Source organism: Camarhynchus parvulus, chromosome 13, assembly GCF_901933205.1.
Source record: "Camarhynchus parvulus chromosome 13, STF_HiC, whole genome shotgun sequence".
Lineage (NCBI taxonomy): Eukaryota > Metazoa > Chordata > Aves > Passeriformes > Thraupidae > Camarhynchus > Camarhynchus parvulus.
The window spans coordinates 2,338,944-2,363,913 of NC_044583.1; the positions used below are offsets into that span (position 1 = coordinate 2,338,944).

Sequence of the window (24,970 nt, forward strand, 5' to 3'; positions counted from 1 at the left end):
GCCGCCGCCCGCAGCCCGCGCTGCCGCTCGGCCCGGCCCGCGGTCCCGAAGGCAGCGAGACAGCCGGGGCCAGCAACGGAACGCGGCCTTAACCGGGGCAGCCGAAAGACGAGGCACAGCCCACAACGGCCACGCTGCATTCCACGAACGGAAAAATCGCACTGTGATAGGGCGACGGTGACAGCACTGGCATGCAAATGAACACTCTCCGCCTGCATATTCAGTCAGGAATTCTACCCACCCAACATTGCTTCAGTCAAGGGACATAGTGAGAAAAGACTCGCAGAATTTGGGGAAGCCTTTGACGGAGCTTTCCCAGAAAGAATGACTCCACAAAGACTTCTGTCTCCACGAATGGAGTTAGGATCTTCCCTTTATTTCAGTCTAACAAAATTTTTAAAATCGTTAAACTCAGAGGTGTATCACTTTACAACGTTAATCTCTATAACATCAGCAGAATACAGCATGAGGGTGTCTTTCTGACTATTCCATGCATGACAGACATTATTCAAACAACCAGGTATTCTAGATGGGGTGGCCGTCCTTCTCTAGAGCAGAATAATGCTCAGTACATTTCAGAGAGGAGAACATGAAAGGGCAAAAATGGGAATGCAAACCCTCTAGCAGAAAAAGAGATAATCCTGTAGGAACATCCTTCTTCTCCCAAAAAGAAAGAACTGAATTCAGAAACAAGAACGAGAAACAAAATTCAAAGTCCTGTTGTCAAGTCCTTCTTGGTTCTAACTTCAGAAAATTCTCTTTGACGGACATGTGACACTTCTATGCACACAAAGATAATCAATTAGTGTTCATGACTCTCTACAGTTACAGCCTACCCTAAGATATCTCCTGCTGCTGTATTTTCAAGACAATCTGAGTGGGACAGAACACCAAACCCATACATGGACCAAAGGAAGATTTTGTTGTGCATTTTCCTGCACCCTGCCTTTGAGAAGTTGGTACCTCTGGATTCAGAGGATAAAAATAGCCTTTTGATCTGCAGAGCTGGAATAGTCAGCATTGCAATGGCTGGATAGGACAAATTCACTGTTTGACTGGGCAGAAGCAGTGAAGCATCTGCAAATGCAAAATGGCCATACAGACGGGTATACTGAGAAACAGCACAACCCACAGAGCCCTCACATTGCAGACAAAGACATCCAGAATCCCAGAATGAAAAATCCATTGGCTAAGAGAAGATCATGATACAATGATGAGAACTGCATTGCTTTTCTGGGAAAAATGGCTTTGTGTTATTTGAGCCAGTGTGAGATTTGTCTGTGTAACTTTGCCACTGAGCTATAAAAAGAATAAGAAGCCCAAGGTCTGCTCTGACAGCAAGAGAGAGAAGAGCAAAGCTGGGAGTGCATTATTAAAGCCTAAGAGAAAGGGCTCTGAGAGAGGAGAAATATACTATTATCTGAGGGAGAGAATCACAGCATCATTTTTTCCTTATTTGTGTATTTGGAGAGCAAGACAAATTTTACATTGACTTGGAACTTGCAGGAAATTGGCTATGCCGATTTGGAACATATTATCTCTGGAGAAATCACAGCCACATGCTGCAGCCTGGATCCCCTCCTCCCAAGAGCCATGAAGCCTCAGTCTGTGCAGACCCCAGCTAGTTGAAGGGAAGAGCATTGAACTGTCCTGCAGAGAGAGTGCCAGCATTGTCTGGGGCCATGTCCTCTGTGCTGACAGGGACACCAGAGAAATCCTGTTCCTCCTCGGGGCCCTGGCCCACGGCGCAGTGCTGTGGGGGCAGGCTGGGCAGGATGGGCTTGAGGAATCTGAACTCGCTGTTGCCCGAGCCCGTGGTGAGGCTGATCTCGTAGCAATAGGCGCGGGGCAGGGTCCCTGCAGCGGCTGCATCAGCCAGGCCGCTCTGCAAGGTGTCGGCAGCATAGAGCACATGGCCAGCCTTCAGCTCCTTCCTCCTGCACACCTTGCGAGCCACCAGCACTGCGGTGGAGATGAGGAAGAGGAGGGAGACAAAGACCAAGGCAATGATTAAATAGGTGGTCAGGGAGGCGGCCTGATCCTCGGAGGCCGGGCTGCTGTGCGGGAGGCGCACGTCGGAGAAGTCCTTGAGCAGGAGAGCGCTGAGAGCTGCCGTGGCTGACAGCGGGGGCTTGCCGTTGTCTCTGACCAGCACAAGGAGCTTCTGCTTGACGCTGTCTCTCTCTGTCACGGGCCTCCTGAGACGCACCTCACCGCTCTGGAGGCCCACGGAAAACAGGCCTGGGTCGGTGGCCCTGAGCAGGTGGTAGGAGAGCCAGGAGTTCTGTCCCGAGTCGGCATCGACGGCCACCACTTTGCTGATGAGGTAGCCCGCCTCAGCCGACACGGGCACCAGCTCACTGGAGGCCGGGCTGCTCTCCTGGGCCGGGTAGAGCACGAGCGGTGCGTTGTCGTTCTCGTCCAGCACCACAAGGCGGACGGTGACGTTGGCTCTGAGCGGAGGAGAGCCCGCGTCAGAGGCACTGACCGTCACCTCGGTCTGCCTCAAGTGCTCGTAGTCCAGGGGCCGCAGCACAAACACGTGTCCATTCTCAGAGTTGACCGAGATGCAGGAGCACCAGGGCCGCTCTGGCCCTTGCTCTGCTGCCAGGGAATAGGTCACCTTGGCATTCAGCCCCACGTCAGCATCTGCAGCGCTCACGGCTCCAACAAACACCGTGGGGACGTTGTTCTCACGCACGTACATGGTGTAGGAGGTCTGGTTGAAGACGGGGGCATTGTCATTGACGTCGGAGATGTCCACGGTGAAGGTCTGCGTGGTGGTGAGAGGAGGCGAGCCCGCATCTGCTGCCGTCACACTGAGGATGTACTGAGGCGTCTCCTCGCGGTCCAGCGCGCTCACTGTCACCAGCTCATAGTAATTCTTATAGGCTGGCCGCAGGGAGAAGAAGAGCTGATCCTGCAGGGCACAGGAGATCTTCCCGTTGGCACCAGAATCCCGGTCCCTGACCGTAAACAGGGCAACCACCGTGCCGGGCACTGTGTTCTCAGGGAGGGGACTGCTGAAGGAACTGACCACCAGCTCTGGGGCATTGTCATTCACATCCACCACCTCCACCAACACCTTGCAGATTGCTGACAGCCCCCCCCCATCTCTGGCCCTCACACTGAGCTCATGCATTTGTGCTGCCTCAAAGTCCAAGGGTTTTGTGAGTTTAATTTCACCAGTTATGTGATCAATCACAAATGCTGAGTCACCCTGTCTCACTGCCTGGCTGAGTTGATAGGTGATGTCCCCATTAACTCCTGCATCTGGATCAGTTGCCAGCACAGTCAGTACCACAGAGCCTTCTGGCATGTTCTCCAAAACCTTTGCAGTGTACAACTCCTGTGTGAAGATGGGAGCATTGTCATTCACATCTAGAATGACGATTTTCACTTGGGTGGTCCCACTTCTGGGAGGAATGCCACCATCCACAGCAATAACACTGAAAGCCATCTCTTCCTGCTCTTCTCTGTCTACTGGCTTTTCCAGGACCAGCTCAAGATACTTCTTCCCTGTACTACGAGTCCCATAGGAGATACTGAAATGCTCATTCTCGGGAGAAATACTGTATTTCTGAACTGTGTTGCTGCCAATATCCAGGTCCCAAGCTACTTCCAGTGGGAAACTAGAACCTGGGTCACTCCTCTCCAGGATGTCAAAAGTGACTCGTTCCTCTGGGAAGACGGGAGAATGGTCATTGATATCCTTCACAGTCACCTCGACCCGAAAGAACTGCAGGGGGTTGGAGAGCAGCAGCTCGAAGGGGAGCATGCAGGTGTCGGACTGGGCGCACAGCTCCTCCCGGTCCAGCCTCCCCGCCACGACGAGGCGGCCGGAGGCGCGCTCGAAGCGCAAATGCTGCCGGCCGTCCTCCGAGACCAGGCGGGCGCGGCGAGCCGAGAGCTGCGCCGGCGTCAGCCCCGCGTCCTCCGCCAGCTCGCCCACCAGGGAGCCGCTTTCCGCCTCCTCGGCCACGGAGTAGCGGATGGGCTCGGCGCGAGCGAGCGGCAGCCCCAGGAAAGCACAAACACAAAGCACTTGCCTTGCGAGCGCCATGGCGCGGCGGCGGCGGCGGCGGCCGGTGTCGGTGTCGGTGTCCCGGCGGGTGTCCCGGGCGATTCCGGGCGGAGAGCGGCGCAGTGCGGGCCGGGCGCCTTCCCTCGCTGTCTGAGATTCCGGCCGGCGGTCCGGAACGCAGCCGGGGTGTGCCGGCAGCGGGTGACACGGGGCAGCGCTTGCTGCCGCAGCCGGTGCCACCTCCTCTCGGCGGAGCTGGGCTGGTCTAAGCTGAACTGAGCTGGGCTGGACAGAACTGAAATGAACTGAGCTGGTCTGGTCTGAGCTTGCTCGGGCTGTGCCGCTCCGGGCTCGGCCGCCTCCGCTGCCGCAGCCGCTCGGCGCCGCCTTGGCCGAGGGCACCACCCAGCGGTTCGCGCTGGGACTGCAGCCGCCGCCGCCCGCAGCCCGCGCTGCCGCTCGGCCCGGCCCGCGATCCCGAAGGCAGCGAGACAGCCGGGGCCAGCAACGGAACGCGGCCTTAACCGGGGCAGCCGAAAGACGGGGCACAGCCCAGGAGGACGGAGCCTCATCCCTCAGCAGGAGAAACCGCACAGGCATAGGACAATGGCGACTGCGCGGTCATGGCTATGAATACACTCCCGGCTGCACCTCCGGCTCAGGAACCCTAACCACCCGACATTGATTCAGACAGGGGACACAGTGACACATTTAGACGCAGAATTTTTAAATTTCTTGCCAGGGCTTTCTCGGAAAGAATATCTGCAGGAAGAATTCTGTCTCCACGGAAGGAGCTTGGGTGCTCTCTTTATTTCAGTCTAACACATTTTTCCGTTTCTAAACCCAGATTCCTACCAATTTACATCGTTAAACTGTACAACTTCAGCACAACACAGCGTGTGGCAAGCTTTGCAAGTATTTCATGCATCACAGACATCATTCAAACAGCCAGTTATTCTAGATGGGGTGGCAGTCCTCTGGAGGAACAGGCAAGGTAATGCTCAAACAAGGTTCAGAGAGCAGGAGAAAGGGAAAAATGGAGAATGCAAATGCTTTAATACATATGGAGAAAGTCATATCTGGACAACTTTGGAGTCCCAGAAACAAAACACTGGATTCTGTAACAAGAATGAAGAAACAAAACTCAAAATCCTTTTTCCAAGAATTTTCAAGTTCTTGATTTTACCTTCAGAAAATTCTTTGATGAACCTGTGGTATGTTTGTGCCCCCAAAGATAATGAATTCATTTTCATGACTCTGTACAGTTATACCCTGTCCAAACACAGCTTGACATGACACTGCTGTACTTCCAAGGCAATTCCAAGGAGACAGAACACCAAACACTTATAGGCCAAGGGAAGATTTTGTAGTCTGTTTTGGTGCTCTGCTGTGTGTTGGTGTGCTATGCTCTTCCGTGGAAGGATCAAAACTCCGGTCTACTTTCATGCAGTGCTGGAATTGCCTGCATTGCAATGGCTGGATGGGACAGACCCACCCTTTCAGTGGGCAGCACTACTGAAGTATCTGCAGATGCACAGTGGCCATACAGACAGACATACTGAGAATAAAGTGTAACAGACAGAGCCCAAACATCTCAGACACAGACATCCAGAACCCCAGAGAGAAAAAGCCCCATGCTAATAGAACATCATGAAACAGAATTCAGAGCTACCTTGCTTTTCTAGGAAAAGGGCTTTGTGTCATTTCAGCAAGTCTGAGATTTGTCTACGCAACAGTGCTAACAAGCTATAGCAAAGAATCAGAAGTCCAAGGTCGTCTCTGAAAGTAAGAGAAAGAAAAGCAAAGCTGGGTGTGCATTATTAAAGAGTATCAGAGATGGTTGTAAAAGACGTGAAGTATACAATTGTCTGAGGGAGTGAATCTGAACATCTTTTTTTCATTATTCATGTTTTTGGAGTAGAAGAAACATTTTAGTCAGATTTAGAATTTCCTGGAAATTGCCTATGCCAGCAGGGAACATATTTTCTATGGAGGAAAAATTGACGCAGGTTGCAGCCTGGATCCCCTCCTCCCAAGAGCCATGAAGCCTCTTTCAGTGCAGACCCCAGCTAGTTGAAGGAAAGAGCATTGAACTGTTCTGCAGAGAGAGCACGAGCATTGTCTGGGGCCATGTCCTTGGTGCTGACAGGGACACCAGAGAAATCCTCTTCCTCCTCGGGGCCCTGGCCCACGGCGCAGTGCTGTGGGGGCAGGCTGGGCAGGATGGGCTTGAGGAATCTGAACTCGCTGTTGCCCGAGCCCGTGGTGAGGCTGATCTCGTAGCAATAGGCGCGGGGCAGGGTCCCTGCAGCGGCTGCATCGGCCGGGCCGCTCTGCAAGGTGTCGGCAGCATAGAGCACATGGCCAGCCTTCAGCTCCTTCCTCCTGCACACCTTGCGAGCCACCAGCACTGCGGTGGAGATGAGGAAGAGGAGGGAGACAAAGACCAAGGCAATGATTAAATAGGTGGTCAGGGAGGCGGCCTGATCCTCGGAGGCCGGGCTGCTGTGCGGGAGGGCGACGTCGGAGAAGTCCTTGAGCAGGAGAGCGCTGAGAGCTGCCGTGGCTGACAGCGGGGGCTTGCCGTTGTCTCTGACCAGCACAAGGAGCTTCTGCTTGACGCTGTCTCTCTCTGTCACGGGCCTCCTGAGACGCACCTCGCCGCTCTGGAGGCCCACGGAAAACAGGCCTGGGTCGGTGGCCCTGAGCAGGTGGTAGGAGAGCCAGGAGTTCTGTCCCGAAGTCGGCATCGACGGCCACCACTTTGCTGATGAGGTAGCCCGCCTCAGCCGACACGGGCACCAGCTCACTGGAGGCCGGGCTGCTCTCCTGGGCCGGGTAGAGCACGAACCGGTGCGTTGTCGTTCGCGTCCAGCACCACAAGGCGGACGGTGACGTTGGCTCTGAGCGGAGGAGAGCCCGCGTCAGAGGCACTGACCGTCACCTCGGTCTGCCTCAAGTGCTCGTAGTCCAGGGGCCGCAGCACAAACACGTGTCCATTCTCAGAGTTGACCGAGATGCAGGAGCACCAGGGCCGCTCTGGCCCTTGCTCTGCTGCCAGGGAATAGGTCACCTTGGCATTCAGCCCCACGTCAGCATCTGCAGCGCTCACGGCTCCAACAAACACCGTGGGGACGTTGTTCTCATGCACGTACATGGTGTAGGAGGTCTGGTTGAAGACGGGGGCATTGTCATTGACGTCGGAGATGTCCACGGTGAAGGTCTGCGTGGTGGTGAGAGGAGGCGAGCCCGCATCTGCTGCCGTCACACTGAGGATGTACTGAGGTGTCTCCTCGCGGTCCAGCGCGCTCACTGTCACCAGCTCATAGTAATTCTTATAGGCTGGCCGCAGGGAGAAGAAGAGCTGATCCTGCAGGGCACAGGAGATCTTCCCGTTGGCACCAGAATCCCGGTCCCTGACCGTAAACAGGGCAACCACCGTGCCGGGCACTGTGTTCTCAGGGAGGGGACTGCTGAAGGAACTGACCACCAGCTCTGGGGCATTGTCATTCACATCCACCACCTCCACCAACACCTTGCAGATTGCTGAGAGCCCTCCTCCATCTCTGGCCCTCACACGGAGTTCATGATGCTCTGCAGCCTCGAAGTCCAGAGGTTTTGTGAGTTTAATTTCACCACTTATGGGATCAATCACAAATGCTGACTCACTCTGTCCCACTGCCTGGCTGAGTTGATAGGTGATGTCTCCATTAACTCCTGCGTCCGGATCATTTGCCAGCACAGTCAGAACCACAGAGCCTTCTGGCATGTTCTCCAGAATCTTTCCTATGTACTCTTCCTGTGTGAATTTGGGAGCATTGTCATTTACATCTAGAATGACAACATTGATTTCGGTGGTGCCACTCCTAGGAGGAGAGCCCCCATCCACAGCAATTACACTGAAACCCATCTCTGCCTGCTTCTCCCTGTCTAGTGGCTCTTCCAAAACAAGTTCAAGAGACTTCTTGCCTGTGATCCCAGTCCCATAGGAGACAGTGAAGTACTCGGTCTCGGGAGAGATGCTGTAAGCCTGCACAGTGTTGCTGCCAATATCTAGATCCTGAGCCTCCTCCAGTGGGAAACGTGAACCTGGCTCGCTGGTTTCAGGGATATCAAAAGTGACTCGTTCCTCGGGGAAGACTGGCGAATGGTCATTGATGTCTTCCAGATCTACCTCGACCCGAAAGAACTGCAGGGGGTTGGAGAGCAGCAGCTCGAAGGGGAGCATGCAGGTGTCGGACTGGGCGCACAGCTCCTCCCGGTCCAGCCTCCCCGCCACGACGAGGCGGCCGGAGGCGCGCTCGAAGCGCAAATGCTGCCGGCCGTCCTCCGAGACCAGGCGGGCGCGGCGAGCCGAGAGCTGCGCCGGCGTCAGCCCCGCGTCCTCCGCCAGCTCGCCCACCAGGGAGCCGCTTTCCGCCTCCTCGACTACGGAGTAGCGGATGGGCTCGGCGCGAGCGAGCGGCAGCCCCAGGAAAGCACAAACACAAAGCACTTGCCTTGCGAGCGCCATGGCGCGGCGGCGGCGGCGGCGGCCGGTGTCGGTGTCGGTGTCCCGGCGGGTGTCCCGGGCGATTCCGGGCGGAGAGCGGCGCAGTGCGGGGCGGGCGCCTTCCCTCGCTGTCTGAGATTCCGGCCGGCGGTCCGGAACGCAGCCGGGGTGTGCCGGCAGCGGGTGACGCGGGGCAGAGCTCGCTGCCGCAGCCGGTGCCACCTCCTCTCGGCGGAGCTGGGCTGGTCTGAGCTGAAATGAGCTGGGCTGGGCTGGGCTGGTCTGAGCTTGCTCGGGCTGTGCCGCTCCGGGCTCGGCCGCCTCCGCTGCCGCAGCCGCTCGGCGCCGCCTTGGCCGAGGGCACCACCCAGCGGTTCGCGCTGGGACTGCAGCCGCCGCCGCCCGCAGCCCGCGCTGCCGCTCGGCCCGGCCCGCGATCCCGAAGGCAGCGAGACAGCCGGGGCCAGCAACGGAACGCGGCCTTAACCGGGGCAGCCGATAGACGGGGCACAGCCCACAACAACCAAACGACATTCTACGAAAGGAAAAAACGCACGGAGATAGGTTGATGGTGACAGCACTGGCATGCCAATGAACACTCTCCCGGCTGCATCACCCCACTCAGCAACTGCACCCAACATTGCTTCAGACAAAGGACACACTGAGGAACTCACTCCCAGCATTTTGGGAAGTCTTGACAGAGTTTCCCAGAAAGAACGACTCTACAAGCATTCTGTTTCCACTAATGCAGTCAGGTTGTTCCCTTTATTTCTGTCTAACACATTTTCCTGTTTCTAATCCCAGAGTTATAGCAATTTACAACACTAAACTGTATCACATCAGCACATCGGAGTGTGAGGGAGCCTTTCTGATCATTTCGTGCATCACAGACATTATTCAAACAACCAGTTATTCAGGATGAGGTGGCAGTCTTTCTCTAGAGGAACAGGTTAAGTACAGTGCTCAGTACGTTTCAGTGGCTAGAAGGAGAAAGGGCAAACATGGCTATGCAAATGCTCTAACACCAACACAGAATATTATGCAGGGACAACTTTCCAGTCCCATCAAGAAGCCTTGGGATTCAGGAACAACAATGAAAAGAGCAATCTCAACCTCTTTTATCAGTTCTTCTTGACTCTACCTTCCAATAATTGTCTTTTAATATTTGTGGATTTTTCCTTCATTGCATCCAAGGACAATGAACATGTTTCTGTTCCATGTTACAGCTCTGTTCAGTTACAGTCTACTCTAACACTGTTTGTTCTGCTCTATTTCCAAGGCAATCCTGAGGTGACAGAACATCCCAGCCAGTCTTGTAAGCCAAAGGAAGGTTTTGTTGTGCATTTTGTTGCCGTGGTCTGTGCTAGATAAGGAAGATTAGACTGCTGTTGTGAAAGGGTCCAAATCACCTCCTTCCCTGCTGAGTTGGCATTGCCTGTGTTGCAGTGGCTGGGTGGGAGCAACTCCCTGCTTCACCAGGCAGCAGAACTGAAGCATCTGTAGATATGCAATGTCTGCATGGACAAAGCTAGTGATAAGAAAGCAAAGCACACAGACCTCACATCGCATAAAGAGACAACCCAAACCCAGGGAAGAAAGGGCCTAATGTCCACATGACATTGTGACTCAATACTCACAGCTTGCCAGCTTTCCTGAAGCACAAAACAGGCCTTTATCATTTCAACGAGGATATGATTTGAAATCGTCCCAAAGCTCAGAACAAAAAGATTCTGTCTCCTCAGAAAGCAAGAAAAACAAGAGCATAGCTGTGAGTGGTAAGCACACACTAAAAGCCTGTTAGAAATGGCAGTAACAGACCTGAATCAGATAACTTAATAAGCGAGAGAAGCTTGGCTTCTTTTACTTCATAATTCTTTTTGGAGTGCTAGATATTACCTCTGAATAGAATATTCAAGAAATTGTTTAAACCAATCGCAAATACAGATATAATCTTGAGGAATCATTGCCACATGCTCCAGCCTGGATCTCCTCCTCCCAAGAGCCATGAAGCCTCAGTCTGTGCAGACCCCAGCTAGCTGAAGGAAAGAGCATTGAACTGTCCTGCAGAGAGAGTGTCAGCATTGTCTGGGGCCATGTCCTCGGTGCTGACAGGGACACCAGAGAAATCCTGTTCCTCCTCGGAGCCCTGGACCACGGCGCAGTGCTGTGGGGGCAGGCTGGGCAGGATGGGCTTGAGGAATCTGAACTCGCTGTTGCCCGAGCCCGTGGTGAGGCTGATCTCGTAGCAATAGGCGCGGGGCAGGGTCCCTGCAGCGGTTGCATCGGCCAGGCCGCTCTGCAAGGTGTCGGCAGCATAGAGCACATGGCCAGCCTTCAGCTCCTTCCTCCTGCACACCTTGCGAGCCACCAGCACTGCGGTGGAGATGAGGAAGAGGAGGGAGACAAAGACCAAGGCAATGATTAAATAGGTGGTCAGGAAGGCGGCCTGATCCTCGGAGGCCGGGCTGCTGTGCGGGAGGCGCACGTCGGAGAAGTCCTTGAGCAGGAGAGCGCTGAGAGCTGCCGTGGCTGACAGCGGGGGCTTGCCGTTGTCTCTGACCAGCACAAGGAGCTTCTGCTTGACGCTGTCTCTCTGTCACGGGCCTCCTGAGACGCACCTCGCTCTGGAGGCCCACGGAAAACAGGCCTGGGTCGGTGGCCCTGAGCAGGTGGTAGGAGAGCCAGGAGTTCTGTCCCGAGTCGGCATCGACGGCCACCACTTTGCTGATGAGGTAGCCCGCCTCAGCCAACACGGGCACCAGCTCACTGGAGGCTGGGCTGCTCTCCTGGGCCGGGTAGAGCACGAGCGGTGCGTTGTCGTTCTCGTCCAGCACCACAAGGCGGACGGTGACGTTGGCTCTGAGCGGAGGAGAGCCCGCGTCAGAGGCACTGACCGTCACCTCGGTCTGCCTCAAGTGCTCGTAGTCCAGGGGCCGCAGCACAAACACGTGTCCATTCTCAGAGTTGACCGAGATGCAGGAGCACCAGGGCCGCTCTGGCCCTTGCTCTGCTGCCAGGGAATAGGTCACCTTGGCATTCAGCCCCACGTCAGCATCTGCAGCGCTCACGGCTCCAACAAACACCGTGGGGACGTTGTTCTCACGCACGTACATGGTGTAGGAGGTCTGGTTGAAGACGGGGGCATTGTCATTGACGTCGGAGATGTCCACGGTGAAGGTCTGCGTGGTGGTGAGAGGAGGCGAGCCCGCATCTGCTGCCGTCACACTGAGGATGTACTGAGGCGTCTCCTCGCGGTCCAGCGCGCTCACTGTCACCAGCTCATAGTAATTCTTATAGGCTGGCCGCAGGGAGAAGAAGAGCTGATCCTGCAGGGCACAGGAGATCTTCCCGTTGGCACCAGAATCCCGGTCCCTGACCGTAAACAGGGCAACCACCGTGCCGGGCACTGTGTTCTCGGGGAGGGGACTGCTGAAGGAACTGACCACCAGCTCTGGGGCATTGTCATTCACATCCACCAACTCCACCAACACTTTGCAAATTGCTGAAAGGCCCCCACCATCTGTGGCCCTCACACTGAGCTCATGCATTTGTGCTGCCTCAAAGTCCAGGGGTTTTGTGAGTTTAATTTCACCAGTTACGTGATCAATCACAAATGCTGAGACACTCTGTCCCACTGCCTGGCTGAGTTGATAGGTGATGTCTCCATTAACTCCTGCGTCCGGATCATTTGCCAATACAGTCAGAACCACAGAGCCTTCTGGCATGTTCTCCAGAATCTTTCCTATGTACTCTTCTTGTGTGAATTTGGGAGCATTGTCATTTACATCTAGAATGACAACATTGATTTCGGTGGTGCCACTCCTAGGAGGAGAGCCCCCATCCACAGCAATTACACTGAAACCCATCTCTGCCTGCTTCTCCCTGTCTAGTGGCTTTTCCAAAACAAGTTCAAGAGACTTCTTGCCTGTGATCCCAGTCCCATAGGAGACAGTGAAGTACTCGGTCTCGGGAGAAATGCTGTACTCCTGGACTGTGTTCCTGCCAATATCCAGGTCCCGAGCAACCTCCAACGGGAAACGAGACCCAGGCTCGCTCGTCTCCAGAATCTTAAAAGTCACTCTATCATTAGGAAAGACGGGTGAATGGTCATTGATATCGACCAGAGTGACCTCGACCCGAAAGAACTGCAGGGGGTTGGAGAGCAGCAGCTCGAAGGGGAGCATGCAGGTGTCGGACTGGGCGCACAGCTCCTCCCGGTCCAGCCTCCCCGCCACGACGAGGCGGCCGGAGGCGCGCTCGAAGCGCAAATGCTGCCGGCCGTCCTCCGAGACCAGGCGGGCGCGGCGAGCCGAGAGCTGCGCCGGCGTCAGCCCCGCGTCCTCCGCCAGCTCGCCCACCAGGGAGCCGCTTTCCGCCTCCTCGGCTACGGAGTAGCGGATGGGCTCGGCGCGAGCGAGCGGCAGCCCGAGGAAAGCACAAACACAAAGCACTTGCCTTGCGAGCGCCATGGCGCGGCGGCGGCCGGTGTCGGTGTCGGTGTCCCGGCGGGTGTCCCGGGCGATTCCGGGCGGAGAGCGGCGCAGTGCGGGCCGGGCGCCTTCCCTCGCTGTCTGAGATTCCGGCCGGCGGTCCGGAACGCAGCCGGGGTGTGCCGGCAGCGGGTGACACGGGGCAGCGCTCGCTGCCGCAGCCGCTGCCACCCCCTCCCGGCTGAGCTGGGCTGGTCTGAGCTGAACTGAGCTGGGCTGGGCTGGACTGAGCTGAACTGAGCTGGTCTGATCTGAGCTTGCTCGGGCTGTGCCGCTCCGGGCTCGGCCGCCTCCGCTGCCGCAGCCGCTCGGCGCCGCCTTGGCCGAGGGCACCACCCAGCGGTTCGCGCTGGGACTGCAGCCGCCGCCGCCCGCAGCCCGCGCTGCCGCTCGGCCCGGCCCGCGATCCCGAACCTGTAGCGGAGTCTCCTCCGCTTCCAGTCTTCTCCCCTCGCTGGCCCGAGCTCGAGGTGTGTTGTGCTCTTCTCTAGCGATTGTCGCGTCCGCGGCTTTCGAGAAACGCGGCGGCAAGAGCGGCTCAATCATTTTCCAGGGTACCATGAGGCAGTGTCTGATCTCGGAGGGACTGAGCCGCCTTCCATGCAGGAGAAACCGGCCTGGAGCCTTAGCAGGGAAATTACGCCTATGCCGGGAACGGCACAACAACTACTGGAGAATCTCAGGCTGAGGACGGGGAGGGGAGGCGCGTCCCAGCATGGCTCAGGCATGGACGCGCACACCTACTGGCCAGTCTTGAGGCTAAAAGGGAGGAGTGGCTGTGCTCCCCGCGTGGGTTTCCCGGTCGCAGGCGAGCTGCGAGTGGCGTAGCGGCTCCTCGTCCTTGTCTAGCCCTGCCTCAGCCTTGTTAGGAAGGCTGGGCAGGATTGGCCTCAGGAACTGGAATTCGCTCCTCCCCGAGCCGCTGGTCAGACACATTTCGTAGCGGTAAGCCGGCGACAGAGTGCCCATGGTGCCCACGCCCACGCCGTCGCTGCCGAAGTCTCCGTCCGCGTAGCAGCTGGGAGAGGGAGGAGGAAGTTCTGCCCGGACGCGAGCTCTGCAGAGCGTGTTCGCCGTTAAGACGAGGATGGACAAGAGGAAAAGGGACGAGACGCAGACCAGGGAGGCGATGAGGTAAGTGGTGAGCATTTCCTCCTCGACCTCCTGCGGCTGCTGTCCGCCTGCGGGATCGTGGCCAAGCTGGTGGAAAGCATCAGAGAAATCGTCCACCAGTGCCACGGCGAAGGTGGCGGTGGCAGAGCGCGGCGGCCGCCCGCGGTCCCGCACCAGCACGATGAGCCTCTGCCGGGCCGTGTCCCTCTCGGTCACGGCCCGCGCCGTGCGCACCTCGCCGCTGTGCAGCCCCACGCGGAACAGCCCCGGCTCCGTGGCCTTGGCCAGCTCGTAGGACAGCCAGGCGTTCTGGCCCGCGTCCGCGTCCACCGCCACCACCTTGGCCACCAGGTAGCCGGACGGTGCCCAGCGCGGCACCAGCTCTCCGGCCGCGCTGCTGTCGGGGCCCGGGTGCAGCAGCACGGGCGCGTTGTCGTTCTCGTCGCGCACGACGATGCGCAGCACGGCCTGGGCGCTGAGCGGCGGGGAGCCGCCATCGGCTGCTCGCACCGTCACCTCGAAGGCAGGGACCTTCTCGTAGTCCAGCGGGCGCAAAGTCCTGATGGTTCCACTCTCCGCGTCCACGGACACGAATGATGCGGCGGCGAGGGTGCCCGTCGGTGGCGGCACTAGCGAGTATCTCACGCGGGCGTTCTCTCCCGCGTCAGGGTCCGTGGCACTGAGGCGGCCAAGACTCCTCCCCGCGGGCTCGTTTTCGTTCATTACCATGGTGTAAATGGCCTGGGTGAAGGTGGGTGCATTGTCGTTCACATCCAAGAGCCGCACGAGCAGGGTTTTGGATGCCGAGAGGGCGGGAGAGCCCTCGTCTCGAGCTTGCACCGTCAGGTTGTATTCCTCCGCCTGCTCCCGGTCCAGCGTCTCTGATGTCACCAGCGCGTACGCGTCGGCTGCCAACACAGTGATCCTGAAGGGCTGCTCTCCTGTCAGCTCGCAGGTCGTCCTGCCATTGTCCCCCGAGTCCCGGTCCCGCACGTTGAAGAGGGCCACCACGGTGTCCGGCGGGGCGGCTTCGGAGAGGGTGCTGGTGAGCGAGGTGATGATCACCTCGGGGGCATTGTCGTTCACGTCCTTCACCTGCACCTCCACCTTGCAATGCGTGGACAGGCCCCCTCCATCTGTGGCTTGGACGTCTATCTCATAGGTCTTTTTTTCTTCATAATCCAAAGGCTTTTTGAGTCGAATTCGGCCTGTCTCTGGGTTTATTTTAAACGTTTGGAGATTTTCTTCTGAATTTTGAAATATGGAATACAATATTTCCCCATTCGTTCCTGCGTCTAAATCGCTAGCAGACACTACCACCACTATGGTGTCCTCTGAGCTATTTTCCATTACAGAGACTTTATACAGAGTCTGGGTAAATACCGGGGTGTTGTCGTTTATATCCAGGACTACTACGCGGATTAAAGCTGTGCCAGACCGCGGTGGAGTCCCACCATCCACAGCCGTGATGCTGAAAGCAACTTCTGCCTGCTGCTCCCGGTCCAGAGCTCGATCCAGCACCAGCTCGGCGTACCTCCTGCCGTCATTTCGCTGCTGGGTGTACACATGGAAATACTCGTTCGAGCTGATACTATAATGCTGAAGGCTGTTGTTCCCCACGTCTGGATCGTGAGCGCTTTCCAATAAAAATCGAGTCCCGGGCATTGCAGATTCCGGGATCGTTAAAACAATCTCTCTGTTTAAGAACATAGGAGCATGATCATTTATGTCGGTGAGTCTTACCTCAGCTCGGAAGGACTGCAGTGGACTCTCCAGCAGCACCTCAAAACGCACCAAGCAGGGCTCGCTCTGTCCACACAGCTCTTCCCGGTCCATTTGCTCTCTCACCACCAAATCCCCGGTGCGCTGGTTCAGCTGTAAATACTGCTTTTCCCCTTCAGGAACGACTCGAGCCTGACGAGCCAATAATTCCTCACCGGTTAGTCCCAAATCCTTAGCGATATTCGCCACAAAAGAGCCTCTCTCCGCCTCCTCGGGCACAGAGTACCGAGCGGTTTCTGCTCTCATCCCCGAGACGCAGAGGACAAGGAGCAGAGCCGCCGCTCGCCCCGGGAGCGGTTCCTCGCTCTTCTTCGGCTTCATTCCGTTCCAGAGACCCGATCTCCTCTCCTGTAAGCTGGATGGAGCTGCCGATACAGCCTGCCGACCCCCGAGCGGAGCAGCCCGAGATGGTGCAGCCCCGCCCGCCCGAATCGCGGGGGCGGCGGAACTCGGAGCTGCGCGGAGCTTCCGCGGTCAGCAGCGGCACCAGGCGGCCGAGCTGTAGAAGGATTCGAAGATTTCCCAGCGCAAAGCCTGGAAAGCAGAGATTAACGGCTCGTTTTCTCTCTTCCTAGGTCAAAGCATAGAGTTTGAAATGTCCATACAACCGTATTCAAAGTATGGCCACTGGCTGAATAAGCAATGCCTCTGTTTACCTTCTACTTCAAAATCGAGTTTATTTAAAGCTGGGTCGTTCCTTTTGTTTTGGTTCCCCCTTGCATCCTGCAGTGTGAACGCATTGAATAAATGACTTTCCGGCTGCTCATCTGGAACAGCTGTGTATTGTTACAGGGGTCCAGCCACCAGGTGAGGTGGTCTTTTAACCACGGCAGCAATCGCCAGAGTCGTTCTCGGAATGGACAGAGATTGTTCCCGTAGTTCATGACGTCTCCTGCTGGGAGCCTTTGGGAATGGGCTGGAGGCAGCATCTCAGACCTCAGCTCTACTCAGAAAAAAACTCCTCCGCCCTGCTCCGACTTCTGAGACCGTCATATTTCCCAGATCGTTCTGATTTCCCCCGGCATTAATTCCACTCCAGATACACGGATTTATTCCCGAAATCCTGCTTTTGAGTTGGCTTTTTCCTCGGCCATGACTGCGGCGAGTGATCTCGAGACAGCACACTCACCCGAGGGAGTTCCAAGCAGATTTTATTGTTTTCTGTCATCACTCATTTGACTCTTTAAAATGGTTCACCGACAGGAATTATCACATTACTTTATAGTTTAATACCGACTGACGAAAGAAAACCGGAAAGCTTCTTAACACCCTATATTCTACAGTGTCCTAAGCTAATTGTAAATGGTTTTGTCTATTTTACTGAAAAAACACAATACTTTTAATTATCTTGGTTTTTAAAAACCGTGAAATAGTATTTTCAACTTTATGGAAAAAAAGAAAAAAAAGAATACACTGCTCAAAGCCCACTCTTTACAATTAGGAGAGCCTGTAAGCTCCTGATCAAATATGCCAAGTGTGCCAATGCCAGCAGTTCAAAATGTAAACAGCTTCTGCTTATTTTGTAAGAAATTCCTTTGCAAGTACCACTTAATTTTGCATAATCTCTGTTTCGCCTGGTGTTGAATACACGGCAGAAAATTAAAGTATTATTACAAAGCTCTCTCCATAAAAACAAAGAAATAAAGCATGAAAGGAAACCCCCCAGAGAAGGCAGTGTAACAAGAAGTTGAAGATCTGCTGCCAGTTTTCAGTATTTCTCGAAGTATGTAGAAGCAGTAGCACTCTCACAATCATACATTATTATGTATGATAATTATTGATTATTATGATAATAATTGATTATTATGTAATCAACATGCAGCACGGTTCTCCTCCATCGACGTCACAATCACAAAATACCTACATGAATAAAGTACTGCTCAAGGCGAAAGTACTCTCACAGAGAAGGTTTCATCTTCCTGGTACTTTTTAGGGGGGTATTTGTCTCTTTGTTCCCTTTTCCCTGTGAGGACAGACAAACTTGTCTTTCTCTTCACTCATTGATGGGAGAGCCAAGGGTTTTGCTCAGAGTTGACATTTAGCTCCAGCTCCCTGTTTGCAGGGCAAATTGCACCTGCAGCTCTGGGCCCCATATCTTCAGAGAGGGGAACACTGCCCTGCAAAGAACAGAGAGAGCAGTTGTCATTTGGAGTTAAGGAAAGCAGGTGTCACCGAGAAACTCAGAGGATGTGTCTTACACCACTGCCTGTGTCACACCCCTCCTCTCTACCAAAGAGAGAGGAAGAGAAAGCAAGACTTGGTGGATCTCTGACCTGAATGGAGAACGCCTGAAGTCAGAAACCATCCTCCAAAAGGGTACTATTGCAAAACCTTAATGAATGTCTATAAAACTTCTATGAGTTTTGAGTAATTCGAAATGGTGAAAGCCCCAAACAGAAACCAGTTTCTCACAAACAGTAAATGTGGTTTAATGTTGATATATCAGGAAGGGTCCTTGTCTTCCCTGAGGCTGCTGTGATTCTGACACTCTGCAGTAAAGCGAGTCCAAGTCATTGATGGTTATTAACTGACCCTGATGGTGTTTGTGTTCCTCCAACCTCTTATATGTTCATCATCCTATCTACTGTAAAATGCTAGATGGATCCTTGGACACTCTCCATGGAGTTCCCACAGAATCCCATACAAAGAGGCGACTGACTCTGACAACCACACTTTTCTGGCCAACACTATCCATGCAAGTCACAAAAACTTAAGGGACTTTAATGGTAGAGGTTCCCACCCCTGTAGGCTCCAGCAGTTTGTAAGACAGCTGAGTTCAGCACTGCCACCACCCTGGCGAATGGCATATGGCAGCATCGAGCACCAGCTCCCAACAGCAGTGCAGGGGACATAGTTGGTGTCACCCTTTGCACAGCTGTCCCTGCAGTCCCATCTGACGCTGGACAGGCCACTACATTCCTGTTACTGCCACCTCTGGGAGGATGTATCCCTAGGAACGGTGTCATTCCTGCTCCAGGTCCTAAGGGCTCTACACAGTGCATGGGCAGAACCCACATGTCTGTAGGCACAGGGGTTGTGGTAATTGGGAATGGGGCTGTGGCCCAGCCTCATCCTCAATGGGTTACAGCTGTGCAGGAACAGGTGACCAGTACTGAAGGTAATAAGACCTGGAGTGCCCAGGTGCACTGTCCAACCACAAAAAGGTAGAGAGGACACACAGGTGCAATGCATGAACATGAAGGGTATAAAAGGTTGGGCTAAAGAACAAGAAGGGTGCATGTTTGGAGCCTTCTGGAGTGGTATGGGGTTACTTTGTATGGGATGGTGCTTGAAGCCTTATGAAATTGTATGGTGATACTCTGTGTATTGTGGCCATCTCAGCTGCGACACACGTCTACCTGTACTTTTCACCTCCTCATGGCCCAACTCCTCCCCTTTGAAGTGACACCAAAGACTTGATCTATCACGAATACTCAGCATAGATATGGGTGCAGCTGCCCAGAAAGGTGGTGGGTGCTCCACCCCTGAAAATATCCAAGGTCAGGTTAGCTGGAGCTATGAGCAACCTGATCTAGTTGAAGGTATCCCTGGTCATTGCATGAGGGTTTGGACTTAACGGCTTTTAAAGGTCCATTCCAACCCAAAATGTTCTATCCTTCTATAATACAGAGAGGCGTGGTTAGTCAGCATCTAGGGAGCAGCTGAGCCCTGCTGGATCCTCCTGGGAGGCCGTTCCAGCAGTTCTGAGACCCCTTCTATCATCTCCTGCCACCCCAGGGATTCCTCTACTAGCAGTTCTGCAGCCTCAATAGTCCTTGCTCCCAGGGCTTGTCACACCTCCCTCCCGCCTGCCCGATGGCCCTGTCAGTCCCTCACCTGTGCAGCCCAGTCTCCCTCGCCCCCGAGGTTGGCGGCATCTTGCGAGCACACCGAGCTCCGCTGCTCGCCGGGCCCGGGGGGCAGCCCGGCGGGGAAGCAGGGGAAGAGCGGCCTGAGGAAACGGAACTCGCTGTTGACGGTGCCGGCGGCGAAGCAGACGTCGTACACGTAGCTGCGGGGCAGGGAGCCCGCGCTGCTTTCCGTGGCAGTCGTCGGGAACGTGGGCAAAGTCTCAGTCTCGCTCCGTCTGGCCCGCCACACCTTCACTACCAAGGCGGCCACCGCGGTGGCGAGGAACAGCGCCGACACGCAGACCAGGGAGGCGATGAGGTAAAGAGTAAGCGGCCCGTCAGGCTCGGCGGCCGGAGCCTCCTCGCTCACCCGTAAATGGGCTTCGGAGAAGCCGTCCACCAGTGCCACGGCGAGGGTGGCGGTGGCAGAGCGCGGCGGCCGCCCGCGGTCCCGCACCAGCACGATGAGCCTCTGCCGGGCCGCGTCCCTCTCGGTCACGGCCCGCGCCGTGCGCACCTCGCCGCTGTGCAGCCCCACGCGGAACAGCCCCGGCTCCGTGGCCTTGGCCAGCTCGTAGGACAGCCAGGCGTTCTGGCCCGCGTCCGCGTCCACCGCCACCACCTTGGCCACCAGGTAGCCGGACGGTGCCCAGCGCGGCACCAGCTCTCCGGCCGCGCTGCTGTCGGGTCCCGGGTGCAGCAGCACGGGCGCGTTGTCGTTCTCGTCGCGCACGACGATGCGCAGCACGGCCTGGGCGCTGAGCGGCGGGGAGCCGCCGTCGGCTGCTCGCACCGTCACCTCGAAGGAGCGCACCTTCTCATAGTCCAGCGGGCGGAGGATATAAACATCCCCGTTATCAGAGTTGACTGACACTTCGGGCTGCTCTTTGCCCTCCTGCCTCACCAGTGCGTAGTTCACATGGGCATTTATTCCTGCGTCGGCGTCCGTGGCTTTCATGCTGCCGATGCGGAGCATGGGGCTGTTGTTCTCTGTGACAGACATGGTGTAAACCTCCTGAGTGAACTCTGGGGGGTTGTCGTTCACATCCGAGATCTGCACGAAGATGCTTTCCTGGGAGCTCAGCCGCTTCCTGCCCCAGTCCGTGGCTGTGATGGTGATGTTATACTCCGCCGTCCTCTCTCTGTCCAGAGCCGCGTTTGTTCTCAGTTCGTAGTAATTATCAAAAGTGGGGGCGAGACTGAACGGCAAGTCCCCGTCGATGGAACACTCTGTCCTGCCGTTGTCCCCGGAGTCCCGGTCCCGCACACTGAACAGAGCCACCACGGTGCGTGGCGGGGCGTCCTCGGGAATGGAGGCGCTGAGGGAGGTGAGCGCTATCTCCGGCGCGTTGTCATTCACGTCCAGGACCTCCACCTGCACTTTGCAGTGCGCAGACAGCTCTCCGCCGTCCGTGGCTTTCACCACCATAGTGTGGGATTTTGCTTCCTCAAAATCCAGCTTGCCTGCGACTCGTATTTCACCGGTGGTCGGGTTCAGCTGGAAGAGCTGCCGGGATCGCTCCGATGTCTGGGTAAATGCATAACGCACTTCCCCGTAGGACCCTTCGTCGGGATCCGCGGCAACGACTCTGACCACCAGCTGCTCCAGGGGGCTGTTCTCAGCCAGGCGCACCTCGTAGGTCTCCCTTTCGAAGACAGGAATGTTATCATTGGCATCCACAACCACGATCCGGACCTGAGCCGTGCCCGACCTAGGTGGTGACCCTCCGTCGGTGGCGGTCAGAAGTAAATTCAGCTCTCCCTTGCTCTTCACGATCGAGCTGGCGCTGTAGGACAAGTTCCAAGTATTTTACTCCATCTTTCGCTGTTCCAGTAGCGAGGGAGAAATGAGGATTGGGCCCGAGGCTGTAGTTCTGCAAACCGTTAATGCCCACGTCCTTGTCCTGGGCACTTTCCAGGGGGAAACGGGAGCCAGGAGATGCTGTTTCTAGAATTTTTAAAACCATCTCCTTCTCCGGGAACACGGGCGAGTTGTCATTTACGTCACGAACTTCCACCTCCCCTCGGATAAGCTGCAACGGATTTTCAAAGAATATCTTAAAGACGAGCGTGCAGGTATCGCTCTGAGGACAGATCTCCTCTCGGTCCAGCGACTCCTTTGCCGTCAGGACTCCGGTGTTTTGATTGAGTCGGAAAAGCTGCTCGTTCCCCTCGGACACAACGCGGGCTTTGCGAGCCGCAAGCTGGCTCAGAGGAACCCCCAGGTCCTTGGCGATATTGGCGACAAAGGAGTCCCTCTCCATTTCCTCCGGCAGGGAGTAGCGGAGGGTTTCAGCCCCGCTCTGGCACACGCAAACACACAGAATAAACAAGATCACTTGCCTCTTTCTGTCTCCGCTCCGTCTCCCACAGGCCATCGCTCTCCAAAAAAGCCATCCACAGTCCTCGGCGGCTCCCAGCATTTTTTAGTAGCGTCCGAAAAAGAGCGGTGTGGGCCAGCAATCCTGGGGTGAAGGAATCTGGAAGCCCCCGAGTGCTCCGACTCCTTTGCGAGCAGCTCAGCTCAGCTCACACGGCTTTTTGTCTCCCTGTATCTGCAAAGCCGGGGCGGACCGAGGAACGCTCCAGTCCGCGGCCAACATCCCCACCCAGCGTCTGAAGGGGGAATATTTCCTCTCCATCGGGGCAGCGCTGCTGGCTCGGGGTTTGCTGCTTGAACCCGCACTCTTTGTGCCAAAGAGCAGAAAAAAGGTGCGGTGTAAAAGCTCTTCTCTCTCAGAAATGGGATCCCTGCCCACACACAGAGCACTGCGACGACGAACTCTTCATACACAGCTTTTGGTTTGTCTTGTGTAGACACGGCAAGTTCCACTGCCACAGAAGATATTTTCCTTCTCTTCTCCACTTGTTAATCAGCACAGGGCGATTAGTAGGTGTGGCGAGTCAGAGAAACTATTGAAAGTAAGAGCTGGTGCCAGAGACCTGGCAAAGAATTGTCCCTAAGTAAAAGTTTCATTATCACCTCAGCTCGCCATCACAGCAGGATGACAAAGCTGTCTTAGGACACGGCATCCTAATGCTGTTCTTTTCTTACCGGGTATCACAACTCGCCCGACTTCTACACTTTCCTATGTGAAAAAGATGCTAAACTTGAAGTCCTGTATCTGCTTAGGGATGTATGGTCAAGAACCGGTTAATACGAAAGGCGAGGAAACAAGCAGGGAGCCCCTAAATTAAACTCCGCGATATACAAATACTAACGAGGAGCTAACGGAGACAATAGCAAAGATAAGGCTCTCATCACACTAATTGATGGGCCATTAAAAGAGTAATTGAAACGGAGACTTCAGAGGTTCGACAAAAACTCTGTAGAAGGTAAAGGAAAAGAAAAAAGTTCTAAGGATTCTCACGGGTTATCAGAAAAAGTGTCGTGGAAGAGAAAGAATTGATTACGAGGTGTTTGAGGGGGGCTCCAGGAATCTGCAAGGCTTATTGTGAGATGATTAGAGGCAGAATCAAACTCGCTAAGAGGGAGATGTCTACAGCAGACCTGATAGGAACAACCGTGGGAAAACGGAGGTGGAGGCGATATCGAGGGGTTCTGAACACAGTCGGATACTGTGAGGCAGAGTTCGTGCCAGAAACCAGATAAAAAACCTCAGTGTCAGGCAGACATGGCTGGCCCCGAAGACAGATTTACACCTCGACTGCTTCTGCGACGAATGCACGGAGGATGTGCACAGCTGCCTGCGAGCCCAGCTCAAACTTTCTATTACAGAATTAGAAAATGAAAGAGGGAGCAAAATAGCGCTTGCATTATTTACCTGTGTCTGGAGCATTTGTAGTTCGGATTTTACTGTAAAAAAACACTACGCTATTAAAAATTATCCTAATAAAGTATCATAACCCTCTTGGGTTTGGTACCTCTTCTTTAATTTCCTAGATGTTTTCCCTTTATTTTTGTTTGCTAAAAGGAGCGATGCTGTCAAACAATACTCAAGAGGTCAAGTCCTAGAAATTCTCTGATGTCTTCATTTGTTTTAAAGTAAAAACTTCGTGTCTGTGTCAGGAGGAGAAAGTAACAATTAGGGTTATTTCAGGATTCCCAGGATTTCTTTAGCTACTTAAAGATCTTGCACGAACGAAGTAATTTTCGGCGAGTTCCTCGTATCACCGCTTGACTTGGACCCGTGATAAGACCTAAACCACTGACATACATCAAAGGGCAGCTCCTCCTTTCTTCCCTTCGAGGCACACGTCCATCTCTCGGGCTGCGATCATCATCACCAGCAGAGAAGTCAAAACATAGGCCAAGCGCAGCAGCAGATGTGCTGGGAAAGTGGCTTCTCTCTCTCGCTCTTTTTTTTTTTTTTTTTTTTCACACAAAAATAACTGTGACACCGTAATCCACTTGTTTTGTACCCGTTTTTTCACTTCCGAGGGGGAAATGTGTATTTCCTTCTCCTTATCCTAATCTTTGGCATCACTGCGCAGCAGGGGGAAAGACACAGGCCGAGAAAAGCCTCCACAGACATTTCCTACCCCGAGTGCAGGAGTCCAATTATTGTTGCTGCCATCATTTCAGCAAGGAAATGGTATCCTTCGGCTTCAGGTGTAAGAACAGTGATTCCTAACGGAGCTCTTGGCTGTAATAATATCTTTGCTCATCAGCAGATGCTGCTCTTCCACCCACGTTTATATTCTTTCAGAGTATATGCAGAATTCTTTTGGAGAAATGGAAGAGGGTCGCTCACCGTGCAGCACTAGAGAGACAATGCTGGTGTTTTCCTTTGGGTCACAACAGTGAAATGGATGGGTATTAATAAAAAAAAAAAAGTTTGAATACTGCCAGATGGAGGCACACTGTATTTTAGGACAAACGAAGGAACTATGCCATAACAAGAAAGATTTGCATAAATGTGCCAAAGAATTCACTTATCTCCTCGGGCATACCGTGATATTGCAGGCTTCCTCATCTTTTGTTTTACTGATGACATCTTTATCCTCAGAAGAACCAAAAAAACAGTTCTCTTCATTCTGTAATTTAAAACTATGCTAGAAAAGCATTACAGCAGCATATCCTGCTCAGTTCCTGGTGTGGCTCTCTGTTTCAGAACACAGCCGTGCTAAAAGAAAATTCTGCCCGCACTTCTGAAGCCTGAGCAATTTCAATTTCCAAAATCCTTCCTGGTCTTTCATCTGGGAATTCAGATCCGCTGCATGAAATCTCAGCGGTCCCATGCCCGGTTTTGTTGTC

The 24,970-nt window shown here is 54.7% G+C and overlaps 2 protein-coding genes and 3 pseudogenes across 2 annotated transcripts; all 5 read right to left on the reverse strand.

Moving 5' to 3' along the window:
• Window positions 1-79: 79 nt before the first annotated feature.
• LOC115908802 (protocadherin beta-15-like) lies at window positions 80-5,150 on the reverse strand. Its single transcript, XM_030957656.1, has one exon. It carries the CDS (start codon window positions 4,622-4,624, stop codon window positions 1,622-1,624), a length of 3,003 nt encoding a protein of 1,000 aa, XP_030813516.1. The 5' UTR covers window positions 4,625-5,150; the 3' UTR covers window positions 80-1,621.
• An 869-nt stretch (window positions 5,151-6,019) lies between these two features.
• On the reverse strand, window positions 6,020-8,924 carry LOC115908579 (annotated as a pseudogene).
• A 1,563-nt stretch (window positions 8,925-10,487) lies between these two features.
• LOC115908520 lies at window positions 10,488-13,192 on the reverse strand (annotated as a pseudogene).
• A 295-nt stretch (window positions 13,193-13,487) lies between these two features.
• LOC115908519 (protocadherin beta-16-like) lies at window positions 13,488-16,222 on the reverse strand. The gene has a single exon (XM_030957167.1). It carries the CDS (start codon window positions 16,220-16,222, stop codon window positions 13,766-13,768), a length of 2,457 nt encoding a protein of 818 aa, XP_030813027.1. The 3' UTR covers window positions 13,488-13,765.
• An 866-nt stretch (window positions 16,223-17,088) lies between these two features.
• On the reverse strand, window positions 17,089-22,295 carry LOC115908518 (annotated as a pseudogene).
• Window positions 22,296-24,970: the final 2,675 nt, after the last annotated feature.

What these genes read in the sequence shown, in the direction of transcription:
- LOC115908802 (XM_030957656.1), bottom strand. Translation starts at nt 4,624, where the DNA reads ATGCCTGTGCGGTTTCTCCTGCTGAGGGATGAGGCTCCGTCCTCCTGG.
- LOC115908519 (XM_030957167.1), bottom strand. Translation starts at nt 16,222, where the DNA reads ATGAAGCCGAAGAAGAGCGAGGAACCGCTCCCGGGGCGAGCGGCGGCT.